At 39.8% G+C, this 13,984-nt stretch overlaps 1 protein-coding gene across 4 annotated transcripts in view; it reads right to left on the minus strand.

Annotated features, from left to right (window-relative positions):
* The window catches only part of CDH13 (cadherin 13), a 540,036-nt gene extending 527,778 nt beyond the window's left edge, over window positions 1–12,258 (minus strand). For all 4 annotated transcript variants that reach the window (XM_069793368.1, XM_069793367.1, XM_069793366.1 and 1 more), the window contains exon 1: window positions 12,077–12,258. In XM_069793368.1, coding sequence (XP_069649469.1) covers window positions 12,077–12,121 — 45 coding nt within the window. In that variant the 5' untranslated portion in view covers window positions 12,122–12,258. The remainder of the gene's footprint in view (window positions 1–12,076) is intronic.
* Between the last annotated feature and the right edge of the window lie 1,726 nt (window positions 12,259–13,984).

Raw genomic sequence — 13,984 nt, forward strand, 5'->3', positions numbered from 1 at the left:
CTCTGTTCTACCCAGGCTCCGAAGGCAGAAATAAGAATGCTAGTTTGCTTGCAGTCATTACACACATACAAGGAAAAAACTGCAAAGTAACTATTTTTCCATTTTTGTTTTCTTTTCAATGTTTTGAAAGGTCAAATGTATTTACATTCTGCTGTGTTCTCTTTACCAGTGCTTTAACTCAAGCACTGCCAGATAAATCACAAGTCATGCAAACACCCCAGAAATACAGTGTCAGAAGTAGATCCATTGTGCATGAATTGTATGTTCAGTTTTCAGGGGAGGGTTGTTTCCATTTTAAGCACAGAAGAACATGCAGAAAACTAACAGCTAGTTTGCAAATGTGCCTGAAGTCAGGTTCTCTGCCCTTTAATCTTTGCGCTTCATCTGGCCTCTAAGAGACATCAGAAAATAAGAGAAAGGGGATAAGTCTGTCAAATTATATATAAGCAAAAGTGGTAGGGGGAGGGAAATCACACAATATCTGACAAAACTTTGGAGAATTTGTCTTTCATAACAGCTGCCCCATAATACTGATTTCAGCAAAACATTACCCAGCTTTTCCTGGTATCTGGCTTGCTTCATGTTTATTGCTAGAAGGCTGTACGAGTTGTACTTCCCCTCCCAAGCTCTCTGGCCCTTTCCTACCTTTCCATTTTCTCTGGGACATACTCACTTCCATCAGTATGCAGTTAAAAAGTATGCTTGTGTTACACAGAGGACACGTGGGAAACAACCTTTCTGATATACATAAAATCCTTTCAGATAGTTAAAGAAGTGACACACAAACAGTTTCAAAAGAAACTGCAATGTGTTTTCCTGCAATGAAGGTTGGCTTGGCCTCACACCTTATACCCAGTTTGTCCTGTGTTCTCTCCTTTCCCGTTCCCTCCCCAGCCAACTAGTTAATTAGAGGAAGGTATCTCCTAAGTTTTATTTCATCTGTGTGGTAACAAGCCTCACAAAGCATCAGTATAATGTATTTAATGATCATGAACACAACAATGTCAAAGCAGCAGAGATAAACATTGTCCATTAAGACATACAACAAATAATAATAAAAAAGTCACACCAAAACACAAAATGTAGAAGAGAGGAGAGTTCTGTGGCTGGGCAGCTAATGAGTGCTGGAAACAGAGTTTTACAAAGGATTAAATTTCCTGCCTCTTGTAAACCAGCATGCTGATACACAACTGTGCATAAAACAGAGTACTGCTGTTTCCTGTGCCAACAACTTCAGATCCATATATGAGCAGGGCTCTGGATATAGGTGTCAGCCTAAACTATCAGGTAAGATTGCACCTAAACGAAGATGTGGAAATCAAACAGAATCAGACTAGATGATGCACTCCATTCCTGTATACACCTGTTAACTGTATCACAAATATAAAATGCTGCTTTCCAAATCCTAACAGCTGCAAAAAGTTACAGGACATTGAATACCACTTTGTTTTTCTCCCCCACCCCCAGTTTCATTTTTCCTTCCATTTTTGTGTGTTAAGGTTTGATCTTTCCTGTATTCCTCAGTCAGCCAAGGAAAGGGACAAGAAATTCAGCAGCTATATCAGCATGTTTATTACTAAATAACTGTCCCAGCACTTCTGGCTCTAAGAGATCACCAACTTAAAACCATTAATGGGGCAGCTAAATGCAATTCTCTTTTGCACATGTGCAGATAGAACTAAACTGCCTTAGGGGACTGAGGGAGAAAGGAGCAGAATAATACAAACATACCGAGAAATGCACAAGATTTGGGCCAGATACACAAGTACTAAGAGTACAATGCTTATAGTTGCCTACCACTTTAGCTAGAAGTTACAATTTAACACTGCACCAACTCTAGGCAATCTGCAGATTACATAGGTCCTGGTTATTATCACTGGGTAAAACGCTAAAGGAAAGTGACTCCTTAAGTGTGTCCAGTTTTCCTCGTGCTGCAGGAAAATCCCTATCATATTCTTATCTATCACCAAAAGACAGACATCTATAAGCACCAAAAACAGGTATGGACTTTCCAAAAGGGCCTGTTCAAGCCCATCTAAGAGAAGTTAAACCACAGTTGCAAGAAGTATTCACTCTTTCCCCCAATACTATAAGTTCTGGAAGAAAGTTCAAGTAGAAAAAACTAAAAGCACTCAGACTACCTGAATTTTTTTGAGCAGATGAAGTAGAACAGAGAAAAAAGTAATTTGAACAAGGAAATTACAGGAATGCTGATGCTTCCAGTCAGCCTGGAGGTAAGGCAGGGAGAACCACTCATGCTGTGCATGATTGCTTTTTCTTTCTTCATATCCCAGCTAGACTCCAAAAACAGAGAGCATGCAGAAATCAAAAGTCAAGAACAAGCTGGAAAAACGATTTTGTTCAGGTACAACATGAGTTATGGCAGACAACCAAGTCAGCTTCTGTTTTAGCCAAGCTCCTTCAGCCATGCATAATCAACATTTAGCTCCCATGCACAGCAAGAAACAGGTTCTGTGCTTGTGTCCCTTTGACTCACGAAGGAACAAAAGCTTTGAAAACTGTATTCTTGGGAAGCAGGTGTAAGAAGATTGAATCCTCATTTCAGAGAGACATAGCCATACAGGAAGAGGCAGCTGTTCCACAAAGTCAGAGATTAGCTTTCAATAGTCCATACAAATCTACATATTCTCATGTTTCAGGCTTGTAACAAATGGTCCATCCATGTATCATTGTCCCCCCAGGAGTTCAAACATTTAGGTGCATCTCACTAACAACGACACTTTAGGACAGCACCATCACAATTCCAGAAACTGGACATAGGAGTAGAACAGCCATGACCAGGCAGCTCACCTCCTACTAGAGAAACCCAAGCTTTTGGTAGCTCTGGCTCCTCTAATCTGAAGAGAGAAAGGAAGATGGGAACCTTTAGCAGTGAACAGACAGTGGGGGAAATATTCTGCTATTGAGACTACATCTCACATTGCAGTAGAAACATCCAGCACCTCTCCTATACCCAAGCACTGGAAGCATAGTTGGTTGTACATTACGTCTTCTACACAAAACTGGTTTGGTCTCAAATGCTGTAAGTATATATAGCACTGCCAGCCTCATCCTCTGCTCCAACTGATCATTTTGCCAGCAGCCATCATATCAACACCAGTTATAAGCAAGTACACTCCTTTTTCCTCTTATGCACAAGAAAACTCTTTGCAGTTATGATTAGCTAAACATTTTCTCTTCTTAGTTTCCTCTATATGCAAAATACTAGCTGTAGAGAGATAGGCAGTTCTTTGGCAAATCATAACCAATTATATTCTTGAAAGTTGAGTGGCATTATTAAAATAGTACTACATACACCAGCAGCTTCTGATTGGCCTAAAGACTGAATTTATTCTGGGCTCCCTCCAATCAGAATTAATCTTTCTATAGTACAATGAACTGTCACTACTGAATCAACACCAGCAGCAAAAGTGACAGCAGCCTACATCATTACTCAGCTAAGATAATAGAACTAAAGTCATTGAAACAGGCAGATGTTGGAGGCTGTCTCCCATTTCAGAATAATGTTCCTGTCGTAACTGAGCACTTATTTTAGGGAAGCAAGGATAAATTCATTACCATTTGCAGGGCGCTCAGATATAATAGTAATAGAAGCCATGTAAGCCTCCCAGTATGTACACAGTGGAAATGCACATGGCATTGATACTAACCATCCTTCACCTAGATAACGCAAAGCAGGGCAATGCAATCAATCCATGTCCACTTGAGACCTGCTCCCGTATTAGTGCAAGTGTTTTGCTATTGTAAGCTCAGAAAACTGAAGTTGAGACACATCCAAGATCAGAAGTAATTGCCACAAGATACAACTTTCATAATTTATTCCCAGCATCCTTAATTTATTTCCAAAGATAATCCTTACCTCGTATCCAAAACTATCATCTAAAGAGCTGCTGTTTTGTCAGATTGCAATAATCAATATCTTCACTGCACAAAAAGCTATTCTTTTGCATTGATAACTAAACTGCATAGATACAACAATTACGGAAAACTACTGATGACATTTAAAACTGGAGGTTGTATTCTTCTTTATCATTTTTAAATAAGATCTTTTAATTAAAAGCATTAGAGAAAAATAACAATTCCAAGAACAGAAGCAAATGTCAGATCCTTATCTATTTCTGAACAGAAGCATAAGGAGGTGCAAAAAGGTGTACTTCCCATTACTGCTAGACTTTAATGACCATCCTTACATCTTTGTCCCACTGAATGTCTCCTGCAATGATATTGACACATATTAAGGAAAGGTGATCAAATATGGGCCTAACTACTTTAGTGTTCAGGTCAGAGCTGTATATCAGTAAATTGATAGAATTATCTATATTCATAAATCAAGATTTATAGAGTTGAGAGTCCAGTTGGTTCAATCAGATCATGAATTATGAAAGCAAAACACATTTTGGAAGAGAATAAAACCACTTAGCCTGACACAGAATACAACCTTTACATAGCAGACTAATACAAATGCCCAGAAATCAAAACTGATTTTTTATGTATTGTTCTATTTTAATTCCATTCTCATTTATTTTTACCCACAGGTTTTTCATTTTGCATTTCACCTGAATAAGAATGGTAGATAATATCCATGACTTCCTGGCACTTACAAGACTGGTTATCTTATCATGGCAGAAGGTCAAACTGAACACCTTTTAATTTGGCCAGTTATCTAACTGTCCTGAACAGCTCAAACCTGCAGCTGAGATATCCATTCCTGCTGTGTAGCACAGTTGGAGTTGCTCAGCTTCCTCTGACAGAGCTCTGAAACAATGGGTTTAACAGGGAAAGAAATGCCCATTCGATTCTAATGGCTAATTCCATCTCCTTTCACTTCGACAGCAAAGTACCAGATACTCTGGATTTCCTGCTTTGTCAAATGTAGAGCAGTGCTATGTTCAGCTCTCACATTTTGATATAGTTGTTGTCTGATAAAACCTGGTTCCTCAGGGAAAACAGGGCCATCTCTAGAGAAATGTATAAATACCTCTTATTTGGCAGTAGGGGAACTCAAAGCCAGCAAGTTTGTCTGTGGGAAAATGCAAGATCTTGGGAACACTGTTCCCAGCGTTTTCTCTGTTCCCAAGCAGTTACCAACAGTTGGTTCAAAGTTAAAATGTAATGGAGTCTTCAAAGACCATCTTACATCAAGAAAACTAAAATAGGCTGGGGAAGGGGCAACTTTACATGATTTCCCCCGCCTCTGTCCTTGTATGCCATCTGTACAAGATATGGATCATACTCCTAATTCATGCATGCTGGGATAGCTCCCTACTGGATCCAGACAAATTTACAGCAGCTTAGAATTTTTACCTTTATACAGTGACTCCACAGACAGCTGGCAGCTTTTATTTTACTCTTACAGGTTCAAAATCCCCTATATTTGACTCCAAGACTCTTCTTTAAAGACAGTTTGCACAGAAACCCTTCTTGCAATTCCAAGTTATGCCAAGACAATGAAAAGAAATAGATTAAGTGTCTATAAAGTAGATGAGCCGATTATCAGCATGATAAGTATGTTGTAACATGGTTTTTTGCTCCATAGCAATTCAAACAAAACTCAATGTGGTAACAGTTTTATGGATTGATTTGAAGCAATATGAGCAGTTATTAATCCTCTTTCTACCTCTGCCACAGATGTGTTACTGTCCATGTGGCAGACAACCATTAATGTATAGAATCAGTACTCTCCCAGCTGTGTTTCTAGCCAAGCTTGCCAGCTTTGCCCCAGAGCAGATAAAGAGCACTCACACTCAACATAGCTCAGGGGAGGAAAAAGGGGTAACCTTCAACAGTAGTCTTCCGCACACAGGTAGTCATAGCTGAGAAAAGCTTACAGGTATGGATATTTGCAAGTGAGCATCTTTTATCCTAAATCCGAGTTGTGTGTTTATATATTTCTTTGCATACAGCCATATTAACAGTGCTGTGATAGCTTAACAGCCTAGAACCCAGGGTTTTCAGCATTCTGAGTCCTTGTTACACACAAGTACAAGGTCCATCTGCCATGATTACTCATTTGCCAAAAACTTTCTCAAACTTTTAGAAACCCACTTTCTATCTATGCTCCTATTAAACACAGCCTTCATACACACAAGAATTATTTGCTCTTCATTACATACCAGATTGCAAAGTCCTAGGGAATTAAATATTAGCTTTTAGAAATATATACATTGCTGTTACCAATAATGAATTAAACATTAGTTGTTCACAGCAAGAGAACAAAAGAGTTTATAGATAGCTATTATTAGGTTTTTTTAAAAAATGGTAGTTTGGGGAGTAGAACCTTTAATAAATTGAGTCTGAGGAACCTTAGGCAATAAAAACTTATTAATTTCAGAGAACTGCATATGGGTGCCCAATTTTGGGACACTTCAAAAGCTTGAAGGTAGATGTTCAGCTTCCTAAAAACAAGGCCCATAACAATACCAAATTAGACATCCATACATGGATATTCATAGACATCAGAAGTTATTTAAACACCTTAATCAGCTTTTCCAAGTGGTTAGAGATACTGCTAACCGCTATGTGCTGAAAAGATTCACCCCACCCCACTCTTAATAGCTCATATTTATTTTAGCTTGTTCTTAGAACTGTTTTAAACAGCTCCATTGAACCAAATCTTAAATTTCTCCTTTTTTCTTTAGCCAAGAAAATTAATGGTGCAAAACAGCAGAATATTGGATAAGTTAGTAGTGGAATGCGTTTCCTTCATATAAAGCAGTAAGGCTTTTAAAGAATTAGATTCTTCCGTTTGACAGAGAATACAGTCCATATCACAACACTAGAAATAAAAAAGTAGTGGGCAAATTTCCAAGACCTTTGCATAATGAAACAGTGGTTAATAAAGCAAGCCTTATTTTTCACTCCTCTTTGGCATTTAATATCCTACTGATTTGTATATACTAGCATTGTGCTAGCTGCAGGACACATGAAGTGACAAAAAAACCACAGTCTCCCATCTGGGCTGATCCCATCCATCTGGTGATTAGGGCAGGGCACAGTGCAACCATATGGCCATGATCAAGAACCCACTAATATCATCCACAGTTAACTGGGAAGAGCTATAGCCCACTTAGTCTCCTAAGGATGATAAATCCCTCTCATTCTGTCTCTCCTCCCCAGTGGACATGGTAGATTTGTCTTTTTGCCTGCACAGATGAAGCTTTGCTAGTTAGAATACTAGCAATACACAAAAAAGAATTTTGTGCTTGTACCTGTCAAAGACAGAATGAAGACATTATTTCCACGAAACAATTAAAAAACCCACTAACCTCACATTTCTGCCTCAAGTCCCAAATGAAGCCCCCCTTCTCACAAAAGGCTTATGCTGGCATAGAATTCTGAAAACTGAGGCCAAAAACTTGACACAGCACCTTGGTACAGCCCAGCAGCTGAAGATTAGAGATAGGACTCCAGCAGTGATGCAGGAAGAATATAACAGCCCTGTTATCTAGCTTGCCCTTGCATATTAATAAAATGGGAAGAGCCTACTCACCTAACAACAAACAGGAAGAAAATGCAAGGCAGAACTTCTTGTCATCTTGAACAGCCACCACTGTTGCTATCTAGATAGTTCTAATAGTTCCTGTTGCATTGGTCTGTTGAGATACCTTTTAGAAATACTAGTTTCCTAGCTGACAAGTCACTAAAAATCAAGTCAATAACCCCCAACAGATCACAGCACAAAGATATTACATGTGCTAGAATAACCTTTTTCAATTTTTGGTCTTCAGAAACAGAAACCAGGTCCCAACATATTGCCTGAGCTACACCTTAAATTGCAAGGTAGAGTCTCAAGTGAGTTTAATTGTAACACCATAACTCTAGGAGCATTTCCATGACTAGGTTCCACTCATCTATTGCAACAAATCCCCCTTGCTTAGCAATGAGGAGTGTGGTCAGGTCCTATGTAAGAATATCTTTAAATTATTACAGCTGTTATCTAAAGTCATACTAATTCACCAGGGCCAACCTTCCCTCCAAGGCAATATTTGACAAATAGCACAGCATGACTGCTGGAATGGCTCTGTGTTTTGGGAGACACCATCTTTTGAATGAGATATGTAAGCGGAATATCTTTTTGACTACATAAGCAAAAACGATGACCTGAAACTGTCAGGAGTAAGTGTCAGCCTACTCACAAAACGCTCTTCAGTACAAATAATTATATATAATAATTGGCAACTGAGTTTCTCTAACATTTTTAAAGCATTTTTACAACTCTGATATAGCACAAGAGACATTGGACTTCTCTAGAACTCTCAAATAATAAGCAGTCTTAAGCAAAATAAGACCTACAGCAATACGATACAACTAGGAGATGCTTGGTCAGAATTTGAGCATAATCGTTAATGTTATATCAACAGACTTTGTGTGAGCAAGATTTTTCTTTTTTCCTGAAGCTGATAAATTTCTTTTGCATTTAGTACATGGGTACTGACTTTCAAGCTGCGCATGGAGCCCTCTTCTGGAGAATTTGAAAAAATAAAAGCTTAAGAATGCAGCAGCATGGGCTATGCGTTTGGGCAAAATGTTTTAGGACTAATCTTCTCGAATCACTATAATGACAAGCTTATAAAATCTGTACATTTTTCCAATTCACTTAGCTGCAACCCAGTGGAACATGACAGTTACTGTTAAAGCTATCAAAAAGACATTTTTTCTCATCTCATAAGCTTTATTTACAAATTTTATGTTGATTCATCTGTCTGCATGAAATGCATAACATACAAAAGCAAGCCTGTAAACAACTTTTGTTTTAAAACAAATATTTTGTATATAGGCCCTAGAACATATCCTTTGGGAAAAAGGTAAAAAACACTCTGATCTGATAGATTTAAAAATCTGTATGTATTTGCTGCATACTGTACACTGTATAGTGAACTGCACAAGCTACCAGAGTACACTTAGTTTTTATTGTCAGCTTCAGATCAATAAAGCTGTATATTATAGATATGCTTTGTAGTTTTAAACGTGATCCTGAATTAAAGGATTACTTGAAACATCTTCCTCAGCTACTCCAGCTAATGTTCAGTTTTCTTCTTGGTGAAAACAGGACAAACAGTTGGTAGTAGTGTAGACTAAATCTTTGCAAAACAAAAAAATCATTTATCATGCACCTGTTTACCACAATTTTTACAAACATACTTAATAGGCTGCTTTGTTGAGATGAAAAAGTGATTCCCCATCCTCATCCTCTTAATGCCTCAAAAGGCAATTCTTTTATATTTAACAAGAACAGTTGAATTGGATACAGACCAAGAAAACTCAAACCCAAAGTTAGTAATTTTAGAAGTGATCTTTTAATAAAGCACACATTTATGTTCTTATGAACGTTAAGAATTTCCTCAAACTTTTTTCTACGCTGTAAACTTTGCTATCATTACTTTGAAATTAAGTTATTCCTATCTTCTACTTCCACAAAAAGTATTGCATTACTAGATTCCTATTGCTTAGAAATCATTTTATCAAAATTGAGCTTTGCTGGTTCCACTAGGCATCATTGCTACTGCTAATACAATGCTCATATAAGGGAGGGGAAAAAAGAAAACTTACAAGAAAATCCCAAAATGTGTTACAACCACTACACAGCCAGATGGCTGCATTTGTTTAATATGTTGTTTCTCACATTCTTCTGTTTACTCTTCCTGTCACATGAAAGTTGTGCATGTGGCATCAAAGAAAAGCCAAACAGCATTTCAGTAATTCCTTTTTTCTTTCCCCAGCATGCTATCACCTTCAGTCCATACTTTAACCTACCGAGACTCAACCACCTTATACCTGGAGACAGAATTACATACACTTCCTTATTATAGTCTAATTCATTCCCAAATTCATTAACTCTTAGACATGATCTCCAAGTTTACTTCATAGATGTATTAAATCACCAGGTAGAGACATTGCCAGATAAAGCTACATGTGCCAATAAAGAAGGTACAGTTTAACCACTTAAATACAAAGAAAAGCTAAAGCCTCACAAGCTCAGCCCTGCAGTATACTAGAACTCATCTCAGCCCAGCAAGAGAAAAAAAACTCTTAAGTATTGCTGAAAGTTATCAATAAAGTTCAGTTTTCAAAATCAGGTGTTCTGCACCTTGTAAGATTTTAAGTAGACACTGATGTTAAAAAAAAAGCCCACTATGTGGTTTAATAGGCCTTAGAAGTCTGTCCTTCTCTATCATATACATACTGCTTTTCCTACAACAGACCACTAAAGAAAATCCAAACTCAAGCTGATTAATTCAGTACTGTGCTAGAGAAGATGGACCAAAAAAAAAAAAGGACTGAAAGCACAGAAAAAGCCAAGCAAACTGCAGTCCAGATGGCAGGTCTCAAACCCAAGGTGAGGGAGCACAGCTCAGTATATCCACAGGTTAACTTTACACTGTCTGTGCCCTCTCTCCCCCCTGCCAGCCCCTCTGCTCCCTGAGCATTGCCTCCCACTGGCAGCTTTGCCAGCCCAGCTGCCTGCCCAGGCTGGATCTCAGCCCACTTTGACAACTTCTACCCCCCCACACCCCCCCGGAGCCCTTTGGGTATCCCCAGCCCACCAGAGCCATTCAGCCCTCCCCAGGAGCGGCAGCTTGCCCACTGGCCAGCCCTTCTACACAGCCCACAGAGCCTCAGCCGGAGCCGTTAGGGAGGCCCTGCAAGAAACTGCATATATCACCAGCACACACTACTCTGGCTCCTCAAACTCATCCTTCACCAGTACATTCAGGCACCACACCTATGGCCCAAAGCAGCTGCTTTAATTTGTTACAGTCCCTGAAGCAGGATTCTTATCCTGAACCCACCCAAATGCCTATGTGCTTGCTCACATGAGTGCCCAGTCACTGAGTCTCCCACTGTCCCATAACTTCAGCCACCCACATTCATGCTTTTTCACTCCTCATCAGGACCCAAATATCTTAGCCTTGATCCACAGCATATATGCATTCAGTTCACCCTGCTGCTTCCTATGTACGCACTCTTGGTGTACCTCCTCTCAGCAGTAAAGCTCTCCCAACAGCGATCCCTCACCATTTTGCTCCTTATCATCCTATTTTGAAAAAGCAGACTAAATGCCTGCTGGAGATTGCAGTTACACAAACACGAGTGCACAGACTCAGCGTCCCGAGCACTAGTTCAATGCTCTAAAACCCAGCAACCCCCTAAGGGTTAACAAAACCACTCGAGATTGCAAGTCAAAAAGGAATTAACTTTTATCTCCACTCCGTGCACAGGATGCCAGTGCCGCTGTCACTAAACGCAAGAGTTTACAGAGCTCCTAAGACAAAAGAAGGAAGGATGCATTCAAGCTGGACAACAAAGGATTTTCAAACCTCCCCAGAGCTTCCAAAAAGTGAGCCCTGTAACAGCAGCAAGAGGAAAAGAGAGCAACCAGAAGGTATCGAGAAGTCAAAGCCCAGAGAGTCCCTTTGCTTTGACAGACAGCAGCAGCAGGGCTTTAGCAGCTCCGTGTTTTTAAGGCTGGGTGTTTTTTCCCCTGCTTTCTGGCAGAGGGGGATCTATTACATTTAATAAGAGAAAGGCTACATAGCAAGTCACTAACAGAGTATTACACATCTATCAAGAGAGTACGAGAAAGGGAACCTTTTGCAAGGTCTGATTTTATTTTTCCTCCATATTCCCCCTCCTCTTTTTTTTTTTTTTTTAAAAAAAGGCAATAAATAACATGAACTGCCTATAAGCCTACTACCCAGCAAAAGCCACAGAGGAAAGAGGCAAATCAAAGTTGCAGCATTTGATATGACAGAAAATACTGCTGCTGCAGCTGCAACCGAGACACTTGAAAGATTTCCCCCCACCACCCTTTCTGAAGGGAAACCAAAAAATGCTATATATCACACAGCAAATTTGTTGTAATTGTAAATCAAGGAACTATGAGATTCTACATTCCTAGCAACTGGCTTACAGCAGAGATCTTGCATCTTTCAACAGTAATTCAAGCAACATATAATTACTCAGAAATCAGACCTGAATTACAAATACTTTCAAATCCAAATGCACAAGAGAAGGCAGATGAAAGAAAGCAAGGAAAAAACCACACATTTCTTACCTGGGACAGCAGAAAGGACAGAGTAAGTTGAGTTTTGTGCTGCATTTTGCCAGACTAGAAGGTACCAGAGGCTTTTTCATTCATGCACTCGGCTGCACTGAGCATATTTTCACTGTGAAACAGCCTTTGAGAAGAGACTCTGCCTTGAGAGCCAGCCAACTTCCCAAATAGATCAGCAGCATCATCACTAAAGCATTGGATAGAGTCTGATGACCAGAACCAATGGCTTTACAAGGATGATTTCTTCACAAAGCATCCCCATTTTGCATCACACATATTGGGCAAGCACCTCTCACAAACACAGCACCTTTAGAAAGCATTTTGCTTTGGTGTATTTGTGTGTTTAGTTTCAGTCTAACAAATCATGCCTTACAGATCTCAATAGTATTTTCCCTTTTAGAGAATGGAATTGCACAGAGAGAAATAAGAGCAACTCTGAGCACCGCTGCAAAGAGATTCTCTTTATTAAAATGTTAATAAGGTATGCTTTATTTTCAATAAATCAAAAAAATGACCACTGCAGTTTTAGTTACTTCCAAGCCTTAGAAGAAGAACACAGTGAAATTTTTCAGTGCAGCAGAAATACAGATTATATTTTGTGTTTTCCCCTCAATCTCACAAATCACAACGAAGACAGATCAATTCTAGCCTGCAGAAAAAAATCCATCATAAGGCAATAGATTTTATTAACTGCTCAGGTAATGGCAGAACTGGCTTTTGATTCAATGAATTTGAATCTAGGACAAAGTTTCAAAGGCGCATGCCCTTCAATTACAAAAACTTTTCCTGTTTGGAAGAGGGGATCTGATGTTTCAAGAACCTGCTTTCTCCAGATTGGTTATGTTGCAACCCAGCAAGTAACACCAGGCAGATGGACCAAAGATTAAAAATTAATTTCCCTATCTGCATTTCCAGCTCCACCTCTCTTGCCACTCCCCATTAGCACAACAGTCCAGTCCTTTTTTGACTTGTCTTCTTGCAGTCACCAGGGTTACTTAGCAGTGCCCTTCCCCCATTTTCAGTAGGGTCAAAAGTCTCCTCAGCTCTCATAACTGATACTTTTCCCTTGCTTGCTCAACCAGCAGAGCCAGCTGCCACCACTTTCTGCTCTGCCCCACCACAGGTGACTGCTGCACCAGTGAAGATGAGCAGAAACACGGGGAGCAGAAGGCAGGTAGGCAGATTCGAAGGGATATGTATTCAAAGGAGCTGCCAACCACTTTGAATTCCTCAGCATCAGTAGGAGCTTCCTGCTGTGAATAACGTTGTTTGACAGCTTCCCCAACCACTCTAGTCTCCTGCTCACAGCTCACGTATTCCTTTACTTACACACTGGACCAAAACTGAGGGAAAACACTGTCCTTCCAAGTCTAAGCCCTCACATGGAGCAACAACTCTGCTCCAGTACCTCCATCACACCTGAGTATAAATTAATACTCAAGATGGATCAGAATTCAAACCAAACCCAGCAGGAACTACCAGTAGGAATTACAATGCTTTATATAACTGCAAAAGTTTCATCATTTACACATATATACTTATAAAGAAAGCAGGTAAGTTACTTTCTTTTTCACCCTTTTTCTCCAGGCAGAAAGCCAGTTTAAGCAGGGTAAAAAAGAAAATTTTTAATCCTAAAGAGCTCTAAGACAAGCAAGTGACCACCTCCCATTGCTCCTTCAGGGTCCCAGCTCTCCACCAAGTGCAAGTCCCAGCATCAAGAGAAGCACCTCAGAAGTTTATAAACAAGGCGGGGGGGGGGGGGGGGGGGGGGGGCTGTTCACAGGGCATAGCCTGCAGGCAACAGCACCACTGTACCACAGTATGCACAGCCTTTGTATGGGAGTACTGGGATTTGGACAGTCTTTTAAACCCCACAAATGAAGGCCAAACAGCTGGGCAAGTTACCAG

Source organism: Haliaeetus albicilla, chromosome 10, assembly GCF_947461875.1.
Source record: "Haliaeetus albicilla chromosome 10, bHalAlb1.1, whole genome shotgun sequence".
Taxonomy (NCBI): Eukaryota; Metazoa; Chordata; class Aves; order Accipitriformes; family Accipitridae; genus Haliaeetus; species Haliaeetus albicilla.